Source organism: Embiotoca jacksoni, unplaced genomic scaffold (genome assembly GCF_022577435.1).
Source record: "Embiotoca jacksoni isolate LCO1_2020_lvr unplaced genomic scaffold, fEmbJac1.0.p SCAF_63, whole genome shotgun sequence".
In the NCBI taxonomy this organism is placed as follows: Eukaryota; Metazoa; Chordata; class Actinopteri; family Embiotocidae; genus Embiotoca; species Embiotoca jacksoni.
Genome location: NW_027185418.1, coordinates 1,423,333 through 1,449,317, shown reverse-complemented (window position 1 = coordinate 1,449,317; position 25,985 = coordinate 1,423,333). Strand labels below are relative to the sequence as shown.

Below are 25,985 nucleotides of genomic sequence, written 5' to 3'. Positions count from 1 at the left end.
AAAAAAAAAATGTTTTAGCATGAGATAAAAAGTATTTATTTGCCAATTAAAATCCCCCCAAATTATGAAGAAAAACCACCAGAGGATATCGCCCCTTTATTCTACTCTGACAGCGTGTGGCGTTGCGTACTACTTGCCGTTGCCACGGCGACCGCCAGAAAGCTCTCGTGCAGTGGCACCCAAACGGCCGGCAGGGGGCGCCGGCCTCACAAAGAACCGTTACGTGGGAACCAGTCGAAGCGTCACTCAGGTAGTAAAAAGGGGGCAGATCCGAGGAGCAGATCCGAGCGGATAGTGTGGAGCTTTGCTGGAGCTCAACACCCCTCGGGTTGTTGGTTTTTTTTTTTCCTCCTCCCTCCTCCTCCTCCCTTAAACCTCGACTCTTTCCACTGGGGGAAAAAAAACCACAAAAAAAACCCCAACAACAACCATGGTGGCTAGAAACCGAAAACAGCCCTCGAAGAGTCCGGCGACCCAGACCGACCGCGACAGGAGCCCGCTGGTTTCGCCCCCCGGCGGCAGAACCACCGTGAGGCGACTCGGCAGGGACGGCAAAGCGCTCAACAGCCCGCATGCCAACGGGCTCTCGGGCATCAGACACAAGCTCGGGCTAACTCCCTCCGCAGCCGCGAAGCTGGGCACCGCTCTCCTCCTCGGTAAGTTACGGAGCCCCGGGGTTTTTGTTTTTTTTTAGCCCCGCTTAGCTTCCGCCGAGCTAACGGGGTGCTAGCGGTGCGTCTCACCGGTAGCATTCAGCGGGTTGAAGTTATCTCCGCCACCGATCTCTCCTGGCTAACGTTAGCTCGGCCAACGGCAGCTAACAGCTGCTCCGTTATTCACTGAAATGCAATCAAAGTATGTTTTGTTTTTTTTTGCTTATGTGACACAACACATCTCCACACGTGTTAACAGGTTTTGTTGTTTTTTTTCCCAGGCAAAAGTTCAAGCTTGCGTTTCTCCTCTAAATGCACATCTGTATCATTTATCCAAAGTCACCACCACCACCACCACCTTGTGATTTTTAACTAGTGTTTTTGTGGCATTGATATTTTCTAACCGTCTGGTCTCAGTCATGAAGAAGCATTTTGTTTTCTCCTGCAGCAGTGAAAGTTAATTCTCTCTGTCCACAGCTGCTCTGACTGGATATCTGCATTGGTAAGCTGCTCTTATCATCAACAACAAAATAACTACGGTGTTATTACTCATCCTCTGCTGCTGGGTTTACTTTGCTCCTGGCTCATATTTATATATATATATATATATATATATCTCTATATATATATTTCTCCTCCTGTGATCAGGCATCATCTCTCACAGCTCTTCGAGAATGACAGACACTTCTCACACCTGTCCAACCTGGAGAAGGAAATGGCTTTTCGAACAGAAATGGTAAATTAAACAATGGGTTTTTTTTGTTTGTTTTTATTGTGAATGCACCAACAACATTGTTTTGAAGCTGATGTTTACTGCTGTCAGCCAATAGCTATGCATGTGTTTACGTTCGAGGAATGCTGGTGCAAGCCTATTGGAGGAAAGATGATTAAGTTTAGTAGCTGGTTTGCTGGGCTAAACAATTACGTTTATTATCAGTTAATGAGTTGATTGTTTTATTAATCAGTACAATAATTGCATTAGGATATTAATTTGGTTCGAATTGACAGCCCGAATACAAGTCGGATGCTTTGTTTTGTTTTTGTTTTTCCCAATTAACCGTCCATAAACGTACAAGCATTCATTTTATAATTGTGTCACACAGAGGTGCCACATAAACTCCTATTAGAGAAGCTGGAGTCTGGAAATATTTCTATCTTTGTCTGAAAAATGACATTTGAGGTTCTAACTAGGTTCACGGGCAAACAGCCGAATGAAAATAGGGGGATTCAGCTTTTGTCGGTTCTGCTCCAAAAGATGTGGAACAAACTACCTGTAGAAATAAAGGAAGGAAGCGAGCTCAGGAAATGTTTTTTTTTTTTTTTAAGAAAGATAAAAATATATCTCTTTGCTTTAGCCTTTAACTGGCTACTCCTGAAGCTGTCTTGCACTTGAACGACCACACCTTTAAAATACATACTGCTTTATTTTATATTTCAACTTATTATTATTTTTATGATAGCTGGTAATCAATCTTTGGTCGATCAACAAATAGACTATTTGTTTCCGTTTAAAATACTGTGATTATTATGCTGGTTTGACACGAATACCGTTTATCTGTCCTGTAGAAAAAGAAACGAATGTCAAATTCTGAAGTCAACAGGTATGTAATATGTAATCGGTGTTCGGAGAAGTGAGCAATATTTTCTGAGGCAGCAGCTTTGGTGTGGTGAGTTTATTCACCCTGTGTGTCGGCGGACGGGCAGCCTCCGCTTCTCATTTATCGTTATATCATCTGAATGGACGTGATGATGCCAGGTCCATTTATTCTGAAAGATCTGAACCGTGAGAGTTAATCCTAGCGATTTAAAAAAAAAAAAAAACAACAACAACAAAAAAAACATTTGGACTCTTACAGTTCAGTCCATTTCCAATTTTCACTCACTTTCCTAACTCGGATCACCACAAAAGGCAAAGTCAGTGAATGTGTGTCTTTGTGAAGTCTGTTTTTCGATCCCCTTCGCTGTAATTGTGTGAAAGCTGCTGATGTTTCACTGGCGACACCGAAGGTGAAGATCCAATCGTATGCGAACTCGGTACTTTTCTCGCCTCACCTCCCCGCTGCGATTCTACTGAACGAGCCGCGAGCCGTTGCCATCTGCTGAATTAGATCATTTCCGTTTTTTCTGTCCGTCTGCTGCCTCTTTCTCGCGGTATAATTCTGTTCTGTCTCCCTTTGCTTTCTTTTTTCTTTTTCTTTTTTCTGCACTAGTTTCATTTGTGTGACCTTTCTTCCTTTTGCTTCCAGGGTCTGTACTACTCCTACTACAAGACCATCATCGAGGCTCCTTCCTTCATGGACGGCCTCTACGTGGTCATGAACGATCGGCTGACGGAGTATCCCCTGGTCATCAACACGCTGAAGAGATTCAACCTCTATCCGGAGGTAAATGTGTATTTTTAGCATGATGTTTAAATTATTTTCCAGTCTTGTAGTGTTGCTCATCTGAACGTGCAAACATTTATTTACAAAAAAATGATCCAAAATCTTTAAAATATTTAACAGTATAAGTTGAAATCTCACTGCTCAGACCGGATCTCTGTAAATGACTTTGAATTCCTGCACAAGGCGAGATCTCTAAACAAGAGACTCTTATCTTTTACAAAAATAACAAGCGGTTTGTTGCGTGTTTCAATTTAACTTGATGTGAAGGTTTTGTTTTTTTTAGCCTTGCAGGAATACATAAAGTTTTATAGTGATTTTTTTTTTTAGTGGATGGTCAGAAGTGCAGCTGGTAGCAGAACGAGCATCTGGATGCATTCAGTGCTTTTATGAACTTTAATAAATAGGTGACTCAGAGAAACGAGGTAATGCAGGTAATTAAAAGAACTTGTTTCCCAACATCGCAGACTTTGGATGGAATTACTCTTAAATCCCCGGATGCATTGTTCCGTGTAACCCCTACCCCCACCCCTACCCCCCTCCAGGTGGTCCTGGCCAGCTGGTACCGGATGTACACGGGTGTAACGGGCTTCTTCGGGATTCCTACGAAGACGTGCTGGTCCATCAACAGAGGAGAGGGACTCACTCCTGTGGACAGCTGCGAAGGTACAGACCGTCGCCAAAACATTGTTATTTTCCAAAGTTGTAAGAGTTATATATTCAGGAGAAGTTGTAAACAAGCCAAAATAAAATGAATCCTCACGTTGCTTTGGATTAATGTCCCAAATTGTCAATCTGTTCCTTTAATAAAAGACTTAACTGGCACAGAAGATGAAAAAATAAGCATCAAATCTCACCAGTGAAAACCTCCAACTTGTTAAATATTAGCTCGACACTCTTGTCAGTCAGCTGATCAATACATTTTCAGTGCTGTCCTCGGTCATGGGTCACATTGAGGTAAAAATAGTTCCAAAAAAACCAGGTCAGTTATTGCACACAAAGCGGTTGAATAACAGCTGTAACACAGCAAAAAGGGGAACACTGTGACTATTGTAGTCGCCCTGAGGGAGTAGGAGAAGAAAAAAAGAGGCTTTTTAACCTATTACATAGAAATCATTTTTCAATTTGCCGGCGGGACCATTTTTCTCCTTCGAGGAGTCAATCTGCTGACAGTGAACAAGCCAAAACAGTTGTCGGCTTTCCTTCGTGGAGCTGCAATCTCTGTGTTTTCTGTCAGTCAACCCCACCCCACCCCCCTTCTCCTCCCTCCACCTCCGCCTCCCCCCCCAGTGTGCACATGCTGTTTTCACACTGTCTACATAAACCCGACACAAGCCGCCCTGCGTTTCCTGTGACTGTCAGCCGGGTTACAATATTTATGTGCGAAGTGAGCGGAGAGGGTGTTTCAATATAAAAAATTTGCGACTGTTTGGAACGAGATCCTTTTCTCTTTGTTGTTGCTGTTGTTGTTGTCGTTGTTGTCGTCCTGTGGTGTGCCGTCACGTCGGCTAACCTTGTTCAGTCGCTGCAGCTGCGTCAGTCTGATGTGTGTTTAACTGATCAATTCTGCGGGCAGGAGAGGGAATAGATTGTTTTTTGGTTTTTTTTTTGGAGGTGAAGCAACGTCCGGTTGTTGACCACCAACGGAAACACAACATCTGAGGATTCGTTTCTTTGCTGCTGTGTAACCTCAGACTTTCCTGTCCAGAACAGTCCAGAACCTGGAGATTATTTAGTTCTAATAAACCCTCACGTTTACCAGCAAATATTGTTGCATTATGGGATGATGATTCATTACTTGGATGGAGTCTCAACATTGTGTCTATCTTGTCTATTTGTGTGTGTGTGTGTGTGTGTGTGTGTGTGTGTGTGCGTGCGCGTTGTCAGGGATGGGCGACCCGGCGTACTTCTACGTGTCCTTCGTGTTCCTGCTGAACGGCGCGATGATGAGCCTCTTCTTCGTTTACGGCGCCTACCTCAGGTAACTCCGCCCGGCTCTCCGTCACCCTCAGATCCCCATCGACGGAGAGAGAGGATCGTTTTTCTTTTTCACGTGGTCCGTCTTATCTCTCAGCGGGCGAGCTGTCAGCGCGAGGACCCGTTTCTCTCTCTCGCTCCCCCAGATTTATGGATGTTGAAGCCTGAGACTGGGCGGGGGCGGGAGGGGGGGGGGAGATAACCTCCGTGAATCTCTCTCCTCGCCCTCTGCCTCCTCTTATCTAATGTACTTCTTCTTCTTTATTTCTTTCTTCTTTTTTTTTTCTTTTATTTCCCACCAGCGGCAGTCGACTGGGCGGTGTCGTGACCGCGCTGTGTTTCTTCTTCAATCACGGCGAGGTGAGCGGGACCCCCACCCCACCCCTCACGTATCTGTATTGAGAAGGGAGGTGGGGGGGAGGGTCAAAACTCTGCAGCTCAAGCACGAGTACAAGTTATGGTAACATCGAGTGTAAGCTTCTGAAATGTGTAAAACTCAAAAGGAAGAAAGAAAATGGAAGAAAAGGCACTCAGAAAAGCAAAGGGTGGTTAATACGGACTCATTTCAGCCCTCAAAGGAGCTTAGAGTTGTTTTTTTGGCTGGCGCTCAAAGCTAAGTCCCTCCACCCACCCGCCTCTTTCTTCTCCTCAGTTGCCACCAGAACAAGAAAAGCAAGACGTTTTGTTTTCACAGACGTTTGTGACACGCGCGTATAAACTAGCAGGTGTTCGTCGGTGCTTTCGCCGTGTACGGAGGTGTTTGGTGACATTTCTGGAGCATCCGTGATTTCTTTTTTTCTTTTTCTTTCTTTCCCTTTTTGTTTGGAGGAAGAAGTGAGATGGTAAATTGTGTTGAGTGCTCGCGAGGCGACGAACACGCGTGGAGAAGGAGGTGTTTGATTTTTATCAATCAGCTGCAGGTCAGAAAAACCTCCCCAGCGTGCCATGACATCATAGTTACGTTCAGCATTTAGAAACACTGACTTTACTTGTTAGATGATGTCATATTTTTTTATTTTTTTTCAAAGGTTAAAAAGCTGCTTTGAAAATAATAAATAACTTGCATCTGATATTTTGATTTGTTTACTCTGTAATTTGTTAATTCATTTTTTTGGCAGCTGCTTGAGTTACTTCGGCGTTAGAAATCCTCAGTACAGGATAAATAACGACATTTATTTATGAGCTCCGGAGGAATAAATTGTCCGTCTGCATCAGTATCTTGTTTGTTGTTTCCTCTGGGAAATTGTGTCTTTATTTTTGTATTTTTGTATTATTATTATTATTATTGTGGCTTCACGTCAATCAGAGCACTCGTGTGATGTGGACGCCGCCGCTGAGGGAGAGCTTCGCCTACCCCTTCCTGGTCCTGCAGATGCTTCTACTCACCTACATCCTACGGTAAGCTCGCAATCTCAGCTGCTCACTTACAACTTCAAACGTAGCCTTTTGTTTTTTATTTATTTATTTTTCATTAAAACACCAACTTACTGTAAGATTTTACCACCAAGCACACATTTTCTTCAAATTGCTGAGTCATACAGTGTCCCACAAACACGGTTCAAATATTGCCAGATTCTAGACAATCCCCTCTACACAACTATAAACGGATATCTTCACTGCCAGTATTTATTGGTAAATGTAAAAACATGACAATTTCAGAAGACAAAATTATTAATTTTTTCCGTGATATAAAGGCTAATATTAAAAAAAAAAATCTCTTAAGAATTATCAAATTAAATGATGAAAGATTTGGGTAGCCTAGACTGTCCTGAAAAAAACAAGCTGTAGCACGAGTGGTTAACGCCTATAATGACCAAGACATGAGCGAAGTGAAGGAAGCGAAGTTACTCTAAAAATTGCCGTTAGGGTTCAATGAGTAACAATGAAACATGGACGGGCATCTGGTTTTTTGGTTTCTTTTCTTTTCTTCGTGTTAACAACTCGTCTCCTCGTGACTTTACAACTAAAGGAGGCTGCAGACAGTTTCTGCCAGTTCGCCCTGCGTGTTGTAATTAGCGGTGGCGAAGCGGAGAGCAGCTAAATAGTCCATCGAGGCGGGTTGTTCAGCGAGCTCAAGCACCGAAAACGCAGTAATCGTCTCGTCAACAGGTCAAAGTCGCCTTCTGCTTCGTCGAAGCCGTGACTTCTTTTTAGCATCAGTTATTACAGCCAAACGAGGGATGACCTCCGTTTGGTTTCACCGGCTCGGTGCGTAATGCTGCAACACGGTCACGAGCGAGATTAAATGCGAGCTTGTGTGTTTTTTTTCTTCTTGTGTCTTAATGCGTCCTCTCTTATCTCCCCTCCTACACTCTTATTATTATTATTATTATTGCTATTGGTTTTTCTTTTTTCTCCTTTCACCCTCTATCTCCGTTCTCCCTCCGCAGGACCCGGAACCCGAGCCGGACGGCCATGGTCGCCCTGGGCGTCTCCAATTTGTGCTTCATGCTGCCGTGGCAGTTCGCCCAGTTCGTGCTGCTCACTCAGGTAAACGGGGGAGAAACGGGGAGGAGGAGGTGTGTGTGTGTGTGTGTGTGGGAGGGGGGCGGGGGGGGATTAGGGAGAAAAATAAGAGGCCTGGCGGGGGGAAGGTGCAAAGAGGGGCAGACGTTGGGTGGGATGGAAAGGAAATTGAAAAAGGCAGGAAAGGCTGCAAGGAACCAAAGACGAGGAGAATACAGTAGAAAAACACACGTGAGATCCAAAGAAGATTTTAATTGGAACGGACCGAGCTGGACGGATTCAGCTGAAACCACGACTGCGGAGCGAACAGGTCACAGGCAACATCTTCGCCCACGCCGCCGTTGCGTCTGCTGCTGCCCCCCGCCACCACCCCTTCAAACCCCCTCAGGCCACAGCCGCTCGCTTCCGTGCAGCGATGTCGACGCACAAGCTTTTTATTTACTCCTTTTACATTCGTGAAGCCGGCTAATTGAACCCATTCGCAACGCAACGCCGACTACAGCCGCCCACGCCGTGCACTCAACGGTCTCAAGGGGAGTTTAGAAAGTCTGATTTCTGAACTGCGCTACAATTATGCAGTTTCAAAACATGATTATGACATCCATTTTGCGGCAAAGAAGGAGGAAGAATTGTTTTGATCTGCCAGTATGTTTTACACAGGATTTGACACGCTTAAATTTGACCTCCTGTATTTGTAGCCATCCATGAGTGTGTACACACACGCGCGCACACGCGCACACACACACACGCACACACACACATACACATACATACACATACATCCCAGAGCAGCTGGCGTTTTGGTGGTTTTATTAAGGACTTTCCAGTCATGCGTGTTTTTCCCTTACCAGGCGCAGGAATTGAACCGTCACCCCTTCAGTCCCGCTTTTAGATATTTAGAGGGCAAAAAAACGATAAGCAAAAACCACCAAAGAGAGAAAGCGTGAAGTTATTAAGATGTAACGGTGGCATACGACTATATGAAGCTTGACAATGACACAGTTGTTTAAATGTGGTTCGGTGTTGGGAGTTTTTCTGCAGTGCATCGCTGAGGTTTTCTTTTTGTTGTCCAGGTGGCCTCTCTGTTTGCGTCGTACATCCTGGGTTACCTCGCCGCCGCCAAGATGCAGTCCATCCTCGTTACTCACATGGTACAGTAGACGACCTCCCCAACTTTCCTCCATCACTCAACCGACCAGTCGAACAAATCAGTGGCATTTTTGTCTCCCGTGCTTCTGCCTCGGTTCTCCTCTTATCTCCCCACCGCGGGATTACTTTCTCCGGCATTAACGATGCCGCCGCGCCTGTACACGAGACCCCCTTTTCTTTTTTTTTTTTTAGCATGGGAGACGGGAGAACATTTGGGCATCTTATTTCACGACCGCCAAGGACAAAAGTATATCTGTGTTTACTCGAGATGTGTGTGTGTGTGCGTGTGTGTGTGTGTGTGCGTGTGTTATTCCGGCCGTTATCCCTCTTCTTCTTCTTTTTTCTTTTTTTCCACATTCTTTGCCTCCTAATCCTCTCAGCATGACAGGCTGTTAGCCAGCGTGCTGCTCCACAGATAAGGCGACGGGCCTCTGTGGTGAGATGCTGGAGATTTGTGTCAGAGGAAGGCATATGGCTCTGCATAATTTAGAGAGCTTGGCAATGGTGACTTTGTGTGTGTGTGTGTGTGTGTGTGTGTGTGTGTGTGTGTGTGTGTGTGTGTGTGTGTGTGTGTGTGTGTGTTCAAGGAAAGAATACAGACATACACACACTCAGGCGGGTGTGTGCGTCCTCTCTGACCTACAGCGCCGTTTTCGAGCTCAAGCGGTGTCGCTTGTTGCGGAGCGTGAACACGTGTTGGGCTGGAAGTGAAACCGTATTTTCATTGTGACTTAATCTGGTATTTTTTTTTTTTAATTTTTAATTTTTTTTTTTATGATTAATTGATTGTTTAGCAGATAAAATGTCAAAACAATTATTGTGGAAAATTGCTCAACGCAAGTTTTCAGATCCCAAAGTGACGCCTTTAAATCCATCGAAACCCCCAAATATTCAGTTTGCAATGATAATAAATCAGAGCTGAGTAAATTAATGAACTGTATATTTTGTTAATTTGATGAAGCAAAAGTGTCATAAATTCACTCCTGGTGGTCTTCTGTGATAGTTAACAGATTTTCTTTGAGTTTTTTTTTTTAAAACAAGTAATTCTAGGAAATTTAAAAAGTCCTATTTTATGACACTTGATAGACCAAAACATTGATTAATAAAATCATGACTAGATTAATTATGAATGACATTTTGACTGATGGCCAGAGTAACCTGAAGTGTTGCGTCCGCACTAAAAAAATTATCGGTAACCCGAATTTTCACCTCTCGTTACTTGCGCGACTAGGACCGCTCAAGTTAAATATTTCCAACTTGCGCGGACGCGAATTCGTGTCTTTTGCGTCGACTTTTGTACGTAATCGCTCCTCGGAAATAATTCGCTTTGGTCCGAAGACGCCGTAACACGGTCGGGCCCTCAGGAATGTCAGATGGACCCTCTTTACGCTATTTAATGCTTATTTGGTCTGGTTTGGATTTGTACTGCGTGGCTACCTGTTTATCCAGGATATTTAGTTATTAAACTATTCATGTGGTTCATTTAGTAAAACATCTCATCTCTTTATTGATTTACGTTTAGCTAACTTCCTTCGAGAGTGCCTGCTGGATCTCCTCGCTAGTTTAACTTCTTTTTTCCGTCGCACTTTTTCTTTTCAAAACATTTTTCCCAAATACTTCCTGCTAACTGCGTGAAATGTGCCTCCTTGATTGTAAGTGCTCCTGATTGGTTATCGCCGTCCACACAATGCCGAGCGCGATTATTCCCGCTCCTCACTGTGGGATTAAGCGTCGAGAGTTCATTGAATGGGATTATATCCCGGCTCGAGGGTGTGTATTCACAGTTTAATGCATTTGCGCGGCTTATTATTGACACTTTAATACGATCTATCTCCCGGACCCACCCTCCCGCTCGGAGAAAGAGGCAGAGATGCTATTTGAAATGTGGGAACCGTTTGTACGTGAAACCCTACAGAAGCTGTCCGAAGCCTCGGGGAGCTCAACGTCAGCCATTATTTCTAATTACACAGACAGATCACGCACATGGAGCCGCCGGGGTGGGCTATGGTGGTGAATACCGTGGCAATCGGAATGAATGTAATTTGTGTTTCCTTTCCTGCCTCCTGCAGATCACCCTCGGTGTCTGCTTCGTCCTGATGTTTGGGAACTCCATGCTCCTCACGTCCTTCTACGCCTCCTCGCTCGTCTCCATCTGGGTGAGTTTGACCCGGAGAGTCCGACATGCAGCGTGTCTTGTTCACTCGTTGATTCGGTGGGTCGGCGAGGTCTAAAACCGCAGCGCGTATATTTTGTAAGAGTTGACTGTGTTATGAGGAGAAATGGACCGAAAAGTTACATGTTTCTAGTTTATTTTTTTTTTATTTCAGGTGATCATCGCGTTGAGGGATCGATTCGCTCAAGTCTTCAAATCTGGCATCATCATCTGGGTATGAACAATTACCGGTCCTCTTTTATACCTTATTGCATTACATATGTTGATAGTTTAAAGACAAAACAAGACAGAAGGTTTTTTTTGAAATGGTATGAAAAAGGAAAACGAGAGAGAAGAATATACAAAAAAACCCTCTGAAGAACACCTCAAATAAAAGATTCCTGTTTTATTTAGCTGTGGGTCTCATATTTCATCTTTTTCCACCACACATTCAAAATACTCCAACATTTTCCTCCTTCTTCTTTTTCTGTATCGAGTTTAAATAACCAAACATGGCTAAAAGCAGTCACTTCATATAAAATTTTCTAAAGTGCTTCTTACGTGTGCACCCCCCGCACCCCCCTTCCAAAAAAATGCTATTGCTTATGAAGCCTTTAGTTTAAATTCCTGTCAGTTAGTTTGCAAAAAAGAAACAACACCAACAAATCGAAGATGAGAGGGTAAAAAAATAATGTTGTTTTTTTGAATCAGTCAGAGTTTATTAGCTCACTCTCGATCGTGTGTGTGTGTGCGCACCTCTCCCTCCTCTGCAGGTCATGCAGGGTCTGGCCTGGGTCGGCTCCACGGTTCTGCTCAAATTCATGCTGTCCACGATCTTCGGTGCCTCTGATGATGTAAGCTACCGTAACAAACACTTTATACTCCTCGCGTGGTAACGATGATGCATTTGACTGAACATTATGAGTACACGACTACAAAAAGGGCTTTCATGTTTCCTAAAGGGAGAAAAGAAAATTAATTTTGACATCTATGTAAAACAAATTTTGGTAGTTGGACCCCCCCGCCCCCCAAAAAGGAAGACATCAGGAATTGGAAACGTGCAGTGGATCAGTTTTATTAAATATATAAAGGTGTAACCCACAAAAAAAGGTCATATCAAACGATTAAGAACATTTTCAAATGCATTGAAGAATGTAAAAGTCAAGATTTTTTAATTTAGTTTTAAAATACAAAGTTTTTTTTTGTGTCTTTTCCAGGCTCACATCAGCGGACTAATCAAGTCCAAGTTCACGAGCTACAAGGACTTCCACACGCTGATGTACACGTGTGCGGCTGAATTCGACTTCATGGAGTTGGAGGTAAAAGTTTGTTTCCGATCAGAATCTCTCTTCCTCCCAATCGAGAGCTGATATTTATCTTCGCGGCTCTCACAGCGGAGGGGCAGCGTGTCGAAGGAAGCAGGTCTGTGCTCTGAATGTTGACAGGAAACAGAAACCTGGCAGCTTATCTTTTCTGCTGAGTTGTGTGCGAGAAGGCGGCCTGGTTTTGTGTTAACTGAGCATCACAGAGCAACTAATGCAAGCCGTCAGAACTAGCTGACTCGACAAAAATACCATGAATCGGCTACAATCAATCCAGAGTTGACAAACTAAGGGCAAAAAGAGACCACACATTAGTTTAATGAAGAAAAACACAACCGTTACACTGGCCTCTTCTTATATTTAGCGTTTTAAAGTTCTTCGATTCGTTCCTTAGTCACTTCATGGCGTTGCACCGAGCTGTCTATCAGAAATGTTTTGAATTTTTTAAGCAGCAGAAAGGCCCATTGTATCCGCTCATGCTGAAAATATTGATATTTTAAGACAGGCAAAAATATCTGTTTATGTTGTAATTTTCATAATATACATTTTGTAATGTCTTGGTCCTTGATGCTTTTATTTCCCAATTCCATTTCAATTAACATTTCACATTTGTATTGTGATCTATCAAATCTATTTTATGCACTGTTTTAGAAAATCGTATAATTCCCTGTTGTTTTAACTGCTCTCTAAACTGCTTTCTACTCACCTTTTTTTTTGATTGTTGTATCGTTCAATTAATTATTATTAACTAATTCTTCTAAAGTCATTTTTAAGTATTATATTCACATTTCAAAAAAATCACGCTCTTTAAACGACATTCAACTTGTGTGGAAGGTACTCTATGAAGTCTGATTGATTGATTGATTGTTGTAAATGTACTTCAGTATATATATATATATTTTTTATTTTTATTAGTCATCCCGTCTCTGTCCTCCACCTCACTCTGTTTCTGTCTCTCCCCCTCAAGACGCCTCTCCGTTACCTCAAAACGTTGCTGCTGCCCGTCAACGTGCTCGTGGTTGCTCTCATTGCCGGCAGGGTGAGTCTTCTCGACAAACACTTGTTTTCAATGCAGCGTAACAAATTGAACAAACAAACAAACAAAAAACACGTTGACTACATAAAGTCGGACAACAAAGCAAACAGAGGCTGCAGTATGAAACCTCTCATCTCCCCTTTCACAATAAAACAGCAGGCGGTCAAACTCGAAGATCGAATCTCGTCTTGCCTGCTCTGCTTGCTGCTTTTTCTACCACCTGAAATAGAAGAAAACACTTTTATTTTTAATTCGGGTTATATTCTTAAACTCATGTTGTTTTATTTCTGTTGACATATACATGTGTATATTTAAGTATTACGAAAGAAAAAAAAAAAAAAAAAAAAAAAAAAAAAAGGTGAGATTTGACACCCGAACCGTTTTTAGAGAGGAAACATCAGAGGAAAATATATTTGAGGGATCGGCTCTTTATGTAGTTTAATCTTATTATGTCTTGCCCACGCTAAGCTAAGAATACATGAATTGATTTGACAAAGCATGGTGTGCAGTACATGAGCAGGCTGTTAGGTGTGTGTGTGTGGGGGGGGGTATTCTGGGACAAGAAATGTGTTACACAGAGCTGGAAACGAGGCTTAAGAAAGGAATATCCTCTTCAGTTTTTTAATTTCATTATCACCGTTTGTCCTCTACAGACTGTCCAGGATATCGTCCGCTTCCTGAAGCAAGGAGGGAAGACGTCCGTCAATACTGACGACGATGAAGCTGCGGGGTGATGCTTCCTTGCCTGCTGATTTTCACTGTAGCAACAGTTTTAAATAGAAAAATGTGACTTATCATTTTTTAAATAATCTTTTTAAAATCCTCAGTGAACTACCCTGGATGTGGTTTTTCTTTTAATAGCGGAAGTTAATGGCTGTAAAATCTCTAAACAAAACTACCAACAAATACAAATTCTTGGCAAGAAAAGCCAAATTCACAGATACACCAACGTTAAAAGCTCTAGTTTGAGTCTGGTGTTAAGCCACTTTGATAATGCTGCTACTTTTTGAGGGTTTTGCAGCTCCTTTCAGGCTCGAAAAAACAAATTGCAAAATATGCTAGTGAGATTTGTTTTAAAGCCAGCCCCTCGCACACATCTTGATGCAGTTCATTTTATAAAATTGAACCTTCCTCTTGTGGATGAAAGGGTGGTGCAAATGAAGGTGGGTATTTCCCACAAGATCGTGCACAAACCTGCACCTCCCCTGTTTATTCAGTTATTTAAACTTAGTAGAAAATAGTTCCATTTATAAAACGTTTGTTTAATGTCGTGACAGATAATACTCATTATTCTCATATTTCGAGTTGTAGTACGTGATTTAGTTTTGAGTGGGCAGCTGAATTCACGTGTTCTCGTCTGTTCTGTGTTGCAGGTCTGAAATAGTCGCAAAAGGAGAGGTGAGAAAAATGCTTTTCGCTTCCTTTATATAGATAAATAGCTCCAGATTTAAGCACCATCACCTCCACGTGAACTTACAGGCGTTGTTTTTTTGTTTTTTTTTACAGTGTCGCTACATTTTTCCAGACCTGTTTTTTTTTTCTTCTTCTTCTTTCATTGAATTTCTTCAGTGCAGTGAAGTCGCCTCGTTTTGTCGTGTCCCTAAGTGATTTTCATCCCTTTTCTCATTACTGAGAAATGAAAGGCAGTTTTTGTTCCCCCCCCCCCCCCCCCTTCTGCATTGAAATCCCACTCGGCTGCCTTTTTCATCGGCGTACTCTCCAGCTGCTTCGTGTCATTCTTCTGTAATATCGCTCCCCGGGGGAGAGGGGGGGGGGGTGCTCAGGTGTTTTATCCACCAGCTGCAGCGCGTGGAAGTTTTTTCAGTTCCCCACACACACACATAATGGCGATAGATAGATAGATAGATAGATAGATAGATAGAAACTAAAACAATTTTTTTGTATACAAAAAAAAGCACAATTTATAATTTTTTGATTTGCAGTCCATGTAGTTAAGTTCCAACCTCCGTCAGATGTGACAGGCTTTCAGTATTTAAATGTGTTTGCGTTTTACTTTCGCAAACAGCCTTAATTTGATCCATAATTTATCCATATGTAATGTTCAATCCAAAAAGCTTTTATTAAATCTCAGTTTGATGTCGTGATAATCCGCTCACCTTTTTTAAGTTCTCGAAGAGAGAAACGACAAACAGGAGATGAAACATCATTACAAACGGAATATTTCAAGTCAGGTACTCCAGAAATATGATTTTTTTTTTTTTTTTTTTGGGTGAAGCGGTGTCGATATTTGTCTGTGATTCGCTGCCCCGGCTGACTTTGATCCCGGTTAGATGATTAAGGTCTTGTATTTTTTTTTTTTCCTCCGTGGCCTCCTGTCAGCTCTGATCAGATCTTCGTGTGTGTGTGTGTGTGTGTGTGCGTGTCGCTCAGCAGCTGGTGTACCACAGCCTGCAGCTGGTGGCCTTCACCGTCCTGGCCGTCCTCATCATGCGCCTGAAGCTCTTCCTGACGCCGCACATGTGCATCATGGCCTCGCTGATCTGCTCCAAACAGGTCGGTCTTTCAAGTCCCCCCCCCCAAAAAAAAAACCCACCATATAATTTTTTTTTTTTAAAACATAAAAAAGTGTATTGTTCTCTCTCTCTCTCCCATCGTGTCCTCCCCGTCAGTTGTTCGCCTGGATCGGGGAGAGGTTCAAGCACCAGGTTGTGGTTTTTGCAGTCCTGGCTATCATGGCCGTGCAAGGGGTGGCCAACCTGCAGGCCCAGTGGGCGATCATCGGGGAGTTCAGCAACGTGCCGCAGGAGGAGCTGCTGGACTGGATTCAGGAGAACACCAGTCCCGGTGAGCCCCGATTATCCTGGATGATCGCAGAGTCTCGAAGGATAAGTTTACTGCAGGCTGGGTCTCTAAATATTTACCGTAGCTGCAATGCGCCAAAGAGAGCTGCTGGGCTCCGCCGCTGGGAGAGCGAGAGTTGATGCGCTGCGGGCAAAGCTGCTTAGAAATATGGATGAATTCAGAAAGCGTTTTTCCATCTGAGATCTGATACCTAAAGAAAACCCAGAAATCAACGTGTTTTCGTGCCCTTTTTAATTTTTATTTTGTTTAACACACTCAGTAAACACACAGATTCTTCTGTCCGGCAGCAGTTAGTGAAAAATAAACACTTTTATTTGGTGTTCAGGAAGCAGCTGCAGCTTCTTGCCTTAACTTGAAAATTCCTTTTCTGGTCAGTGGCCCCGCCCCCTTTCCCCTATGTAACCAGGATGGCGACCATTTAGGGTTGGAAAGCGTACCAGCGTTTCCAGACTTCTTCTTGTTTTGTTTTTGGACCGTTTTAACTGCGTCATCCTGGTACTTTGTAGTTCACTGCAATGTTTCTGTACTCGACTCGAAATAGTGAGCGTTAGTACACTTACGAAGAATAGAAAAGTGAAAGTGATGATAAATCTTCTCAAAAACATTGTGTGTGCGTGTGTGATACAGACTCGGTGTTTGCCGGCGCCATGCCCACCATGGCCAGCGTGAAGCTTTCCACCGGTCGGCCCATCGTCAACCACCCACACTACGAAGACGCTGGTCTGAGGTCAGTTTGGATTCACAGCTGCTCTTATTCTCAGATAGCAAAGAGGAAAAAAAGAAAAGAAACAAAATGTTTGACAAAGTATCTTTCATCATATTCGGTTAGAAGGCATTGAGCTAAAAAAAAAAAAAGGAGTCATGATCAGGATTTGATGTTTAAAAGTGTGGAAAATAAAACTAGGCGGTGATTCACTGGTTTGGTTGTTTACCTCAGTTCCTGGTTCAGTTTCCTCCTTCTGAATTCAGTATTCTGAACACTTTATGGTCTCTTGTTCCTGCCGGTTAAACAGCTCACGGCTTCATTAAGCAGGAGGAGTTGAGGCCATTAAGAAGGTAGCATTATTTTGGCCTTATTTTGTCCGTTTCTTTCTGCAACTTTGCTGTCGGCAGCACAATCAGCAAAGTAAAGATCTCAGCGCAACATAATACTCGGTGGTTCGACAGCTTTGGAAGCAGCTGTTTCGCTGAAGGACGCGGCAGTCTGTCAGGAGAAGGAGGCGCAGAAGTGGAGAGACAGAAATCAGGGTTGAATCTGCGATTGCGTATTAATGTGGCCAAATCTAAAATTTAAATGGAAAGTAAATAAGCGAACAGACATTCAGAGCAACTGGACTTTTTTTTTTTTTCCTGAATCCACCTGAAAATAATTTTCTTGGAAAAAAAAACTAATAATGTAATTTTGAAGAACAGAGATGTGTTTTGGGGGTTTAATCAATAACCAAGAGAACAAATTCAATAACAGATGTCACAGCTTGCAAACACTTTTTTTTTTTTTTTTTTTATTAATAAAATGTGTAATTTTCCTAGGAGTGGTAAAACTTGATTATAACCTCGCAAGTAAATTCCAAGAGAAATTGCCTTTTTTTTTATATACAATGCTTCATATAATAAGAAAGCGAGAAAGAAGCCAAACAAATGTATTCTTTTTGGAATTAAATATGATTAAAATCATTTAAAACTGCATGAACATGAAACATACTGCTCTGTCATGGCTGTTTTTTCAGGACTGCAAAAAAAAACTGGAATTCATCCAAATATTTAGAAGATCAAAGAGCTCGCTGGCTTTGATTCCTTCGGTCCACTTTTCTTTTGGTTTGATTCAGTCACTCCTCAAATTATGAGCGGTTTATGACACCTGTTATAATACGCATCACGTGCGTGTTTTTTTTGTTGTCGTTTAGTTATTTTTGAATTTGAATTTGACTGTGAAATATGCCTCTTATTCTTTGTGATGTTTCTGTTCTTCCTCAAAGGGACAGAACCAAGCAAGTCTACTCCATGTACAGCCGCATGTCTGGAGAAACCGTAAAGGGGAACCTGATGAAGCTGGGAGTGGACTTCTTCGTCCTGGAGGATTCTTGGTGCACCAGGCGAACCAGGTACCTCGAAAACCCACTGGTGTGCCCCCCCCCCTTCCCCTTTCACAAGAGAACCAACAAAAATAGAAAATACAAATAAATCCTGCTTCTAACGGACATGTTTTTTTCTCATTCCTCTTTTTCTTTCTTTAAGGCCCGGGTGCAGCATGCCAGAGATCTGGGACGTCGAGGACCCCGAAAATGTCGGTAAAATTCCACTCTGCATCCACATGTCCAGGAACTCGCGACCCCACTTCGTCACCGTGTTCTACAATGACATTTACAAAGTCCTCAAAGTCCTCAAAGTCCCCAAAGTCCCCAAAGTCCCCAAAGAGCTCAGATAACATCGCCCGGAGACGGACGGGCTCGGCATCCAAACTGCCCACCACTTCTTTTCTTTCATGGTCACTAACTGCCGTTGCTGCTTTTTTTCTTTTTTTTTTTACTTCCCAAAACTCAACCCCCTCCCCCCCGTTCCCCTTCTTTGCTCTGATTCACCGAGCGGTGGACTAAAATAGGTCAGACCACACAAACAGTATGCCTTGAGTTTGAACCCTTCTCGGTGGCCTCGCAGTTATCAGTATTTCTTTTTCCAGTGTCCATCACCCGCGGCGTCCTCGTTTACGCTCCTGTCGGCGTCCAAACGAGCGCCAAAAGGTGTCGTAGCTCCTCGTTCCGCTCGTTGCGTCGGTCCGTTACTTAGATTCCTTTGACGGACGCCGTTCATACGACTGTATTTTTTTTTTTTTACAGTGTAGAATCAAAAATTCTTTGGGTTTTTGCTTCATAAGTGAAAAACTTTGTCTGGCAGGACCAATCATATACTGTGAAGCAATACCCTTTGCAAACTTGACAAAAAGCTGACTTCTTCTATTCAATGTAATGCACAGTGCAAAGATTTTTTCAGTAGTATACTATTTTTATAATTTATTTGTGTGAGCGTTTTTATGCAACTTCGAGGTGTTTTCTTTTAAAGCAAAAACTGTGTTTTTACGAGGCTCGGGAATCCCCGGAGAAAATGTTGTTCTTGTGTTTGGAAGCTTTTTTCAAAATCTTTTTTATACATATCATTCAGCATCGGTGTTTAGACTGAATTCACTCACCAAGATTTTGAACAAAATTTCTCACGGTGGAAGAGCTTTCGTTCCTTAAATCAGTTGTAATTAGTTTATAATATAGTTTTTTATGGCCAAACAGAGTAAAAAGAAAAGAAAAAAAAAGAACAAGTAGATCCCTCCAAACTGCCCTGTTCCAACTTTTTTGTAAATACCCAAACTCTTTTTGTAAAATACTGTACGGCCTTTGAAAGGTTCTTTGTGCTTCTTGACTTATTGTTTGTTGCCAAAGGAAGTCTCGTTTTTAAAGCTGCATATTCAGGGTACTGTAGCACATTAAAGACGTTTTTCAGTGATTTGAAAGCCGTCAATTTGTGAGTTCTGTAACCGCCAAATCTGAACTAATCGTAGCAATGAATTTTATGTAAATGTTAGCGGCCGTTAGGTTTCTTTGGCGGGCCGCGTTTAAATAACTTCGACACTTTAGGAAATGCCCTCTGCAGATTGTTGCTGACAATTAGATGAGAAGGAAAATACCGCTTTTATGTCTGTGCGGTTAATATTGCAGTTCATATTTGACGGACGTGAGAGCGGTATCGATCATCTCACCGAACCTTTGGGGAGAAAACTGAACGAGCTCGTCTCCCAAAATGTTAGACTGTTCCTTTAAGAGGGAGGAGCCTCCGCTTTGGGGGAGTGGCAACGGAACTTACTCAGCCGATAATGAGGTCGCTGTTCCGCGTTTCCTTTTTCAACACGACTACTTATCAAATGTACCATGACGGGGTTTTTAGCTAAAACAAATAAATAAAGACGTGACGTTTTCGTGGTTTTAACGTACTTTTATTTCCGTAAAGTACGACGTTAGTAATGAGGATTACATCCGGAGGAGATTAATGAACAAAATGGAGCTTCTGTGAAACGAGATGTGCCGAAGCGAACAAATCGCAGAGTCCATCAGATTTCCGTTTGTTTCTGGGTTTTTTTTTTAACTCGTACGAAGGCTCGCGGTGTTTTAAGTGCCCGTTTTTAAAGAGTGGTGCTGTTGTTACATTTCACCAAACAGTTTGTTCCTGTCAGGCCTACGTGTGTTTCAGATGTCTTTTATAATATTTGTCTATTTTGTCTGTATTTAAAAAAAAAAAAAGAATTAAAATAAAAAAATGTTTGCCATTGTTCCCGTGGCTCTCTATGGGGTCATGCACACTTTGCGCTCTCCGCCTCCGTTGTAGAGCTCCATGGAAACGAGGAGTTGCACAATACGGTGCGTTTTGGGGCAAAAAGCACAAGGCTTTCCAAAAATAAAAACTTTCCACTAAAATCTATTTAAACATTGAGAACAAATCAAATAAATTAGCCAACAGCACTCTTTAATCACTGAAATACTCATCCTTGCACGCAATTTGGTTTCTGTGTACGAGTCTAACTTTCTGGAAACTCGACAGCTGAAAGCAAACAAACCATGATGAAGAATTATCCTTTAACTTCTATTCAGTAATGTTTTCTTAACTCACAGCAGTTCCACTCAGATTTTTTTTTTTTTCTCTACAACCCGTCAAGTTTTTTTGTCTTGCAAAAAAATACAAATAAATCTGCAGCTGAAATTTTTAATAATCTACTGTGACAGGAAAATGAAAACCCTCGTAAATTCAATAAAGCAGAAACATGTAAGGCTCTTTTTTATTTTTTTTATTTCACTTTGCTTCAGAAGAGATAACTGCGCAGTACAATCACAAGTTCAGAATCAAAAATAGCATTCGATATTGAAATGTAGATGGAATAAGAGGACACATTTTGGCTGCTGTATTGATGTACCGAACGTTTCAAATTGATCTTACACATGATTTAACCTGCTTAAATCACACAGTGCTCTTTTTTTTTTTTCTTTCTGCAGGTCTCATTGAAATTACCAAGCGCGCCGTTATTTGAGGCGCAGAGTTATTGCGCTGACATAACTGCGTTTCTTGATTATATTGAAGCTTAAGCTGTGATTAGAATTTTTTTTTGGTTAACATGAGTACACGTGAAAGCAAAATTTGTTACTGTTTTCGACCTAATCCAGCCTCGAGCCGTACACCTCGACCTCGCACAGAGTCAGGAACTCCTCTCTGTCGGGGATGATGACGTTAACGTAGCGGCCGTCCATCCCGTTACACTGGTATTCACCGACCGCACCTGCCGAGATTCTTGTGATCACGGCACACCTGGCGGAAGAAACAGAAAATATAGAAGAGGTTCAAAATGGATCGGAATGAATACACAATATTTGGAGATTAACATACGGGCTTTGCCTAAATTAACGGTCTCTAAACTGACCTGGGATTGGTGTTGCCACTGTTTTCCAGGGAATCTCCAATGCGGATCTCGGCTCCATTTAATCGCTCCGAGGCCTCATCTCGGTTGACGATTTTAACGGTAAACACTTTATGTGTTTTGCGCAGATCCAGTCGCCACCAGGGGCCGACCTTGTTCATGGTGTGAGAGCAGGACGCCTGCTCCCACTTGGAGTTACGATTCCCATCTATGGCATTATACGCAATGCCAAAGGTATACAGTGATGACTGCGTAGCTTTTCCTTGGAGTGCCAGGTTCTCTTCTGCAAAACAACAGGGTTGAGGGATAACGTTTTTAATGTTGTATTCAATTTATCGGGGGACATTTTTTTCTTAAACGCGTCAACCTGTGGTCATGGATTTTTACCAATGTCAAAATTACTGCTGACACCTGTGTGTGGTTATCTATACAAAAAAAAAAAAAAAAACAATCACAACAAGCGGAACAATTATTGTTCAATTATTTGCTGTCATAATGTTAAATAAAAGCAGAATTAACCATCTTTTAAAATATCAAACCCGTTTGCACATGAACCTGAAAATACTTGAGTTTATAGATAAACTGAGAATAGCTTTATTTTTGCCAATAGCTCCAATTCTCACCGGTTGGGGCGTGGTACCCGTAGACTTCCACTTCGCAGAGCGTAAGGATCCTATTTGTACCAGGTAGAGTCAACATCACGTAACGTCCCTCCACATGTTCAGTCAAAGTCACGGTGATCGATTGGCCGGCACCAATGTTAGGAATTGTACCAACCCTAATCAATAGAGACAGAGAGAGAGAGTTTTCCATGGCAGCAGTTGACGGACATTTGAGACAAAGCAATGCAAATACAAATGCACAACAGTAAAGGTCTTTACACAAGGAGAGGGAATTTTTCTTTCGTGCTTGTCAAAATATATATTTTTTTAACCCTTTTTATTTTGAGTAGTTTCACACAGAACCACTGATTGTATATAAAAGTGTTCGTAGCTTCCGGGTCTGAAAAATTAGTTAGATGCGGAAGTGCCTTAAGCTGCAATACCACCGAGGGCCACTAGAGGTCAGCTCCAAAAAACCTCCGACTCCGTAGACTCCCATTCAACTCTTGAAATTCTCAGGTCAATAAAATTTCTCTATGCGTTATCTCAGTCTTGCTAACGAGATTCGCTCCTTCTTATCAGTTTTCCACCTGGAAATAATCCCATCATTAATTATAAAATAAAAAGCTTCCAAAAGCCATGATTTTGGGAGGCGTGTCTGTTTGATTGACAGGTTACAACTATCGGCAGGCAGGATGTAATATCGCCGGGTTTCCAGTCAGATCCACCGCGATGAACACAGACTGTCTATAAAATGGACGTAGCTTCCGTATCTGAAACATTAGGCCAATGCAGAAGTGCCTTAAGTTGCAATACCATCTAGGGCCACTAGGGGCTGGCTCCAAAAAAAGGCTCCGGCTCTAAACAAAAAAAAAAAAGGAAAGGCAAAATAAATGTCCACATTTCTGGATATTCTCTCATATTCACTCACTTTGGGTTTTGGAAGCCATTGTTGTTTAAAGAGTTGCCTATGTAGATCTCCACCCCGTTGAGCCTTTGTTCGCAGCAGTCTCCCCTGTTTGTGACGATGACCTCGGTGACGACGTAGGACTCCAGCAGGTCCACTCTCCACCAGGGGTTGTTCTGCTCATCGCTGTGCGTGCACGACCCGGCGTGGAAGTCAGATTCACGGTTTCCATCGATCGCGTTGGAGGCAGATCCAAAGATGTTCTCGTAACGGTTCGACTGGGTCGCTTTCCCACGCAAGGCCACGTTTTCTGTGAGTTAGGGACCGCGGCGCGGACATGACACTTATAACAAGCAGAAAACACAAACAAAGTGCAGAAATACACAATTGTTGCATTTTACACTGAAAAAACTTAACTTTTCAGAGGATACCGTTAACGTTGCTGCCGGGTTTCTAATTATCGTGGAGTTACTTATTTCGTGACCTTTTCTTCTTTTTTTTTATGGCTACACGGATGTTAGCCTGAAACACCAAATACACTTGCTAGGCTTCCAGAAAACACCTGACATTCCTTCTGGATCAAAATGTTAAACTGAACTAGATTTAAGCCGTTGACTCGTTTCCCTACGCAAGATTGTTAAAATCAAAAGATTTCTCACTTACTGACGGCATCGGCTTTTAAAAACTCGTCATTCTTATTACTCCTTTTGTTCTCGATAAATAATTTATGTTTCAGCACAGTTTAAGTTCCGTTTTCTTCATCGGGTAAAAAATAAATCAGTCTTTTTAAAATTCAAACTCAAGATACTGTTTTATTTATATGAACGTGTTTAAAATTATATCAATTTCACTCATATTGAGCCTGACATAGTTGGTATCTTTGGAAACTTTGTGATCTGCTCAATAATTTAAAACCCTTTTGTTTTGTGGGTTTGAACAAGGATTAAGATGTTTGCAATGACGCTGCTTGTTATGAGGTCAAACTGCGTTGCACAACAATCCTGCCGTTTCAGGCAAGTTTTGCAGAAAAGAGGAAGCTATTCTGCAAAATGACATTCAGAGTGCAGACAGCAGAAAAACATTTTTTTTAAAAAGTGCATCCATTTATTGGTTTAATTTTGAGGCCGGCCAACATCAGTTCATTTGCTGATTAATATGCTTTCTTAGGAAGAAAATACCTACCACGTCAAGGAATTTGAAGCAAAAGCCAGGCAGTTCAAATGTCATGATAACGCAACAGACCTACATCCACCTCTTTTTATTTCTAACCCGCCCGTTTCATATTATTACACATAATCATAATCTCTCAGATCACACGTACCGTAAGCGGAAGCCGGGCTCGTGGCCGGGAGGAGCAGCAGAAGGAAAACGATGAGTTTCATCATTCTGCTGGAGACAGATGTCATTAACGCACGATATATAAATATTTATATTTCTTTTTCCACGTTACAAGTTAGAAATGCATCGAATTTGCATTGTGGAGGAGCAATTATAACTAATGTGGAGACAATGCATTTCTAATGTGGCAAAGAAATATATATAATTATTTAAACCACTAACATCAAATATTCATGACTAAAAAGTCTCTTCAAACCAATAAGAGCAGCTCAGACAAGAACACACGTAAATCGTAATCGTTTTTTAGATTTGAAAAAAGGATGCTGCAAATGATGACCGTGATTATTTAATCAATTAATTGGTTTGAGGTCATCTTATTTAAAGTGGTGTCCCTTTTGAAAATTCACTCAGAACAGGATAAGCAATCGAGCCCAGATTGAAATGATCCGAGCGTTGAATGACTTTCTTCAAAAAGGTAGCCCAGATTTTAAAGTGCAAATCAGCAATTTCTTTGCAATTACAGCATTTTTGTGAATCCCCAAAAAAGTTACAAAAAACTACTAATGGTTCTAATATTGGACCCTAAAAACATCAATTCAATTTGTCTCATAAATTATCAATTGGAATTTTTTTATTATGAATTCATCTATTTTATGTGTAGCTGTAAATATTGCTCATTTCAGATATTTTTGGTGGTTATTTGCCTCTGTAGGCTGCAGAGATTCATGCATATACAGGATACTGCTGTATACAAAGTCTTTTGTAAAGAGAGAAAGTGACAAAAGTGACCGCGCTAAAACGATCTGCTGCAACAAAGAAAAGAAAAGTGTCACCTGGAGATCCGGACAAAGTCAACGCTTTCTTCCTGGATTCGGATGATTTAACAGAAATGAGAAAAAGCCCCCTGAAAGACAAACAAACTTTTGGTGCTTTTTATACGTTTCTTCGTCTTCACCTCGTGATCGATTGAACCGCATCCAACCAATCGTCCGATATCGAATCACATTCATGATCAACACCGTCCAATCACAGCCCGCCGGGTTGTTCAGATGCACGTTGGTTTCATTTCCCTATTCATGAATTCAATTTCAAAGGTTATCTGAGCACACGACAACAGACATTCACACATTATTGATTTAGAAGTATAAACAAGACACTTTGATAAAAATTTAATGTTTCTTTGACGATATTTTATTCTCACAGTGAACATTCCTCAGTAAATGTTTCGTACAAAGCTTTATATGCCATCATCAACCCTCTTTCCATTTTACAGTTTTCAACGAGGAGGTAAAGATACCTGAATTGTAATCAGAGGAAATTTCCCTTAAATTATCAGCACCAGCAGAGTTGGCCTCTTCGGAAGCGTTGCTGGACTTTATTGAAAGCACAAAAGGAGTTCGTATCCGATCTAGTGCGGGTTTCCTACTATTTGTAAGTTTGCCGGTTCATTCTCCAGTTTACATGCCGAAGCGTCCTCCGTGGGCAAGACGTCGACCCCCCGAGTTTCTTCCAATGGCTGACGGCAGCTTTATCACCGTTGGTGAGTGAATTTGTGTGAATGAGTGAATGGGAGGCAAATATTGTAAACCGTGAAGGTGAAACGAGAAGATAAAAAGTGCAATATAAGCACAAATCGTTTATATCGGAGTATTACATGACATGACATTTCATTTAGCTGACGCTTTTATCCGAAGCGACTTACAATAAGTGCAAGTACAATTTTCTTCAAG

The 25,985-nt window shown here is 41.9% G+C and overlaps 2 protein-coding genes across 3 annotated transcripts; one reads left to right on the top strand and one right to left on the bottom strand.

The window, feature by feature from the left end:
* Positions 1-257: 257 nt before the first annotated feature.
* dpy19l1l (dpy-19-like 1, like (H. sapiens)) lies at positions 258-20,775 on the top strand. The gene is made up of 22 exons (XM_069174933.1): positions 258-656; positions 1,131-1,155; positions 1,302-1,389; positions 2,900-3,037; positions 3,580-3,700; positions 4,922-5,015; positions 5,314-5,371; positions 6,318-6,409; positions 7,402-7,501; positions 8,551-8,628; positions 10,696-10,782; positions 10,954-11,013; positions 11,552-11,632; positions 11,996-12,097; positions 13,068-13,139; positions 13,790-13,866; positions 14,510-14,534; positions 15,531-15,650; positions 15,767-15,941; positions 16,587-16,686; positions 17,936-18,061; positions 18,195-20,775. The coding sequence occupies exons 1-22, from the start codon at positions 431-433 to the stop codon at positions 18,382-18,384; spliced, it is 2,235 nt and encodes a 744-aa protein (XP_069031034.1). The 5' UTR covers positions 258-430; the 3' UTR covers positions 18,385-20,775.
* LOC138213691 (fucolectin-4) lies at positions 20,770-25,157 on the bottom strand. Of its 2 annotated transcripts, none has more exons than XM_069174934.1 (6): positions 25,089-25,157; positions 24,239-24,303; positions 22,942-23,227; positions 22,032-22,186; positions 21,412-21,691; positions 20,770-21,299 (listed from the first exon to the last, which is right to left on the bottom strand). In XM_069174934.1, the coding sequence occupies exons 2-6, from the start codon at positions 24,300-24,302 to the stop codon at positions 21,149-21,151; spliced, it is 936 nt and encodes a 311-aa protein (XP_069031035.1). In that variant the 5' UTR covers position 24,303; positions 25,089-25,157; the 3' UTR covers positions 20,770-21,148. The 2 variants fall into 2 exon arrangements, with proteins under 2 accessions (XP_069031035.1, XP_069031036.1); XM_069174935.1 differs by having other exon boundaries at positions 24,239-24,306; positions 25,089-25,107.
* Positions 25,158-25,985: the final 828 nt, after the last annotated feature.

Coding starts and splice junctions, on each gene's coding strand:
- dpy19l1l (XM_069174933.1), top strand. CDS start 431: ATGGTGGCTAGAAACCGAAAACAGCCCTCGAAGAGTCCGGCGACCCAG. Junction 13,140..13,789: donor TTGCTCTCATTGCCGGCAGG/GTGAGTCTTCTC, acceptor TGTCCTCTACAG/ACTGTCCAGGATATCGTCCG. Junction 16,687..17,935: donor TACGAAGACGCTGGTCTGAG/GTCAGTTTGGAT, acceptor TCTTCCTCAAAG/GGACAGAACCAAGCAAGTCT.
- LOC138213691 (XM_069174934.1), bottom strand. CDS start 24,302: ATGATGAAACTCATCGTTTTCCTTCTGCTGCTCCTCCCGGCCACGAGC. Junction 21,692..22,031: donor CGGGTACCACGCCCCAACCG/GTGAGAATTGGA, acceptor GTTGTTTTGCAG/AAGAGAACCTGGCACTCCAA. Junction 21,300..21,411: donor AGTGGCAACACCAATCCCAG/GTCAGTTTAGAG, acceptor TTCTTCCGCCAG/GTGTGCCGTGATCACAAGAA.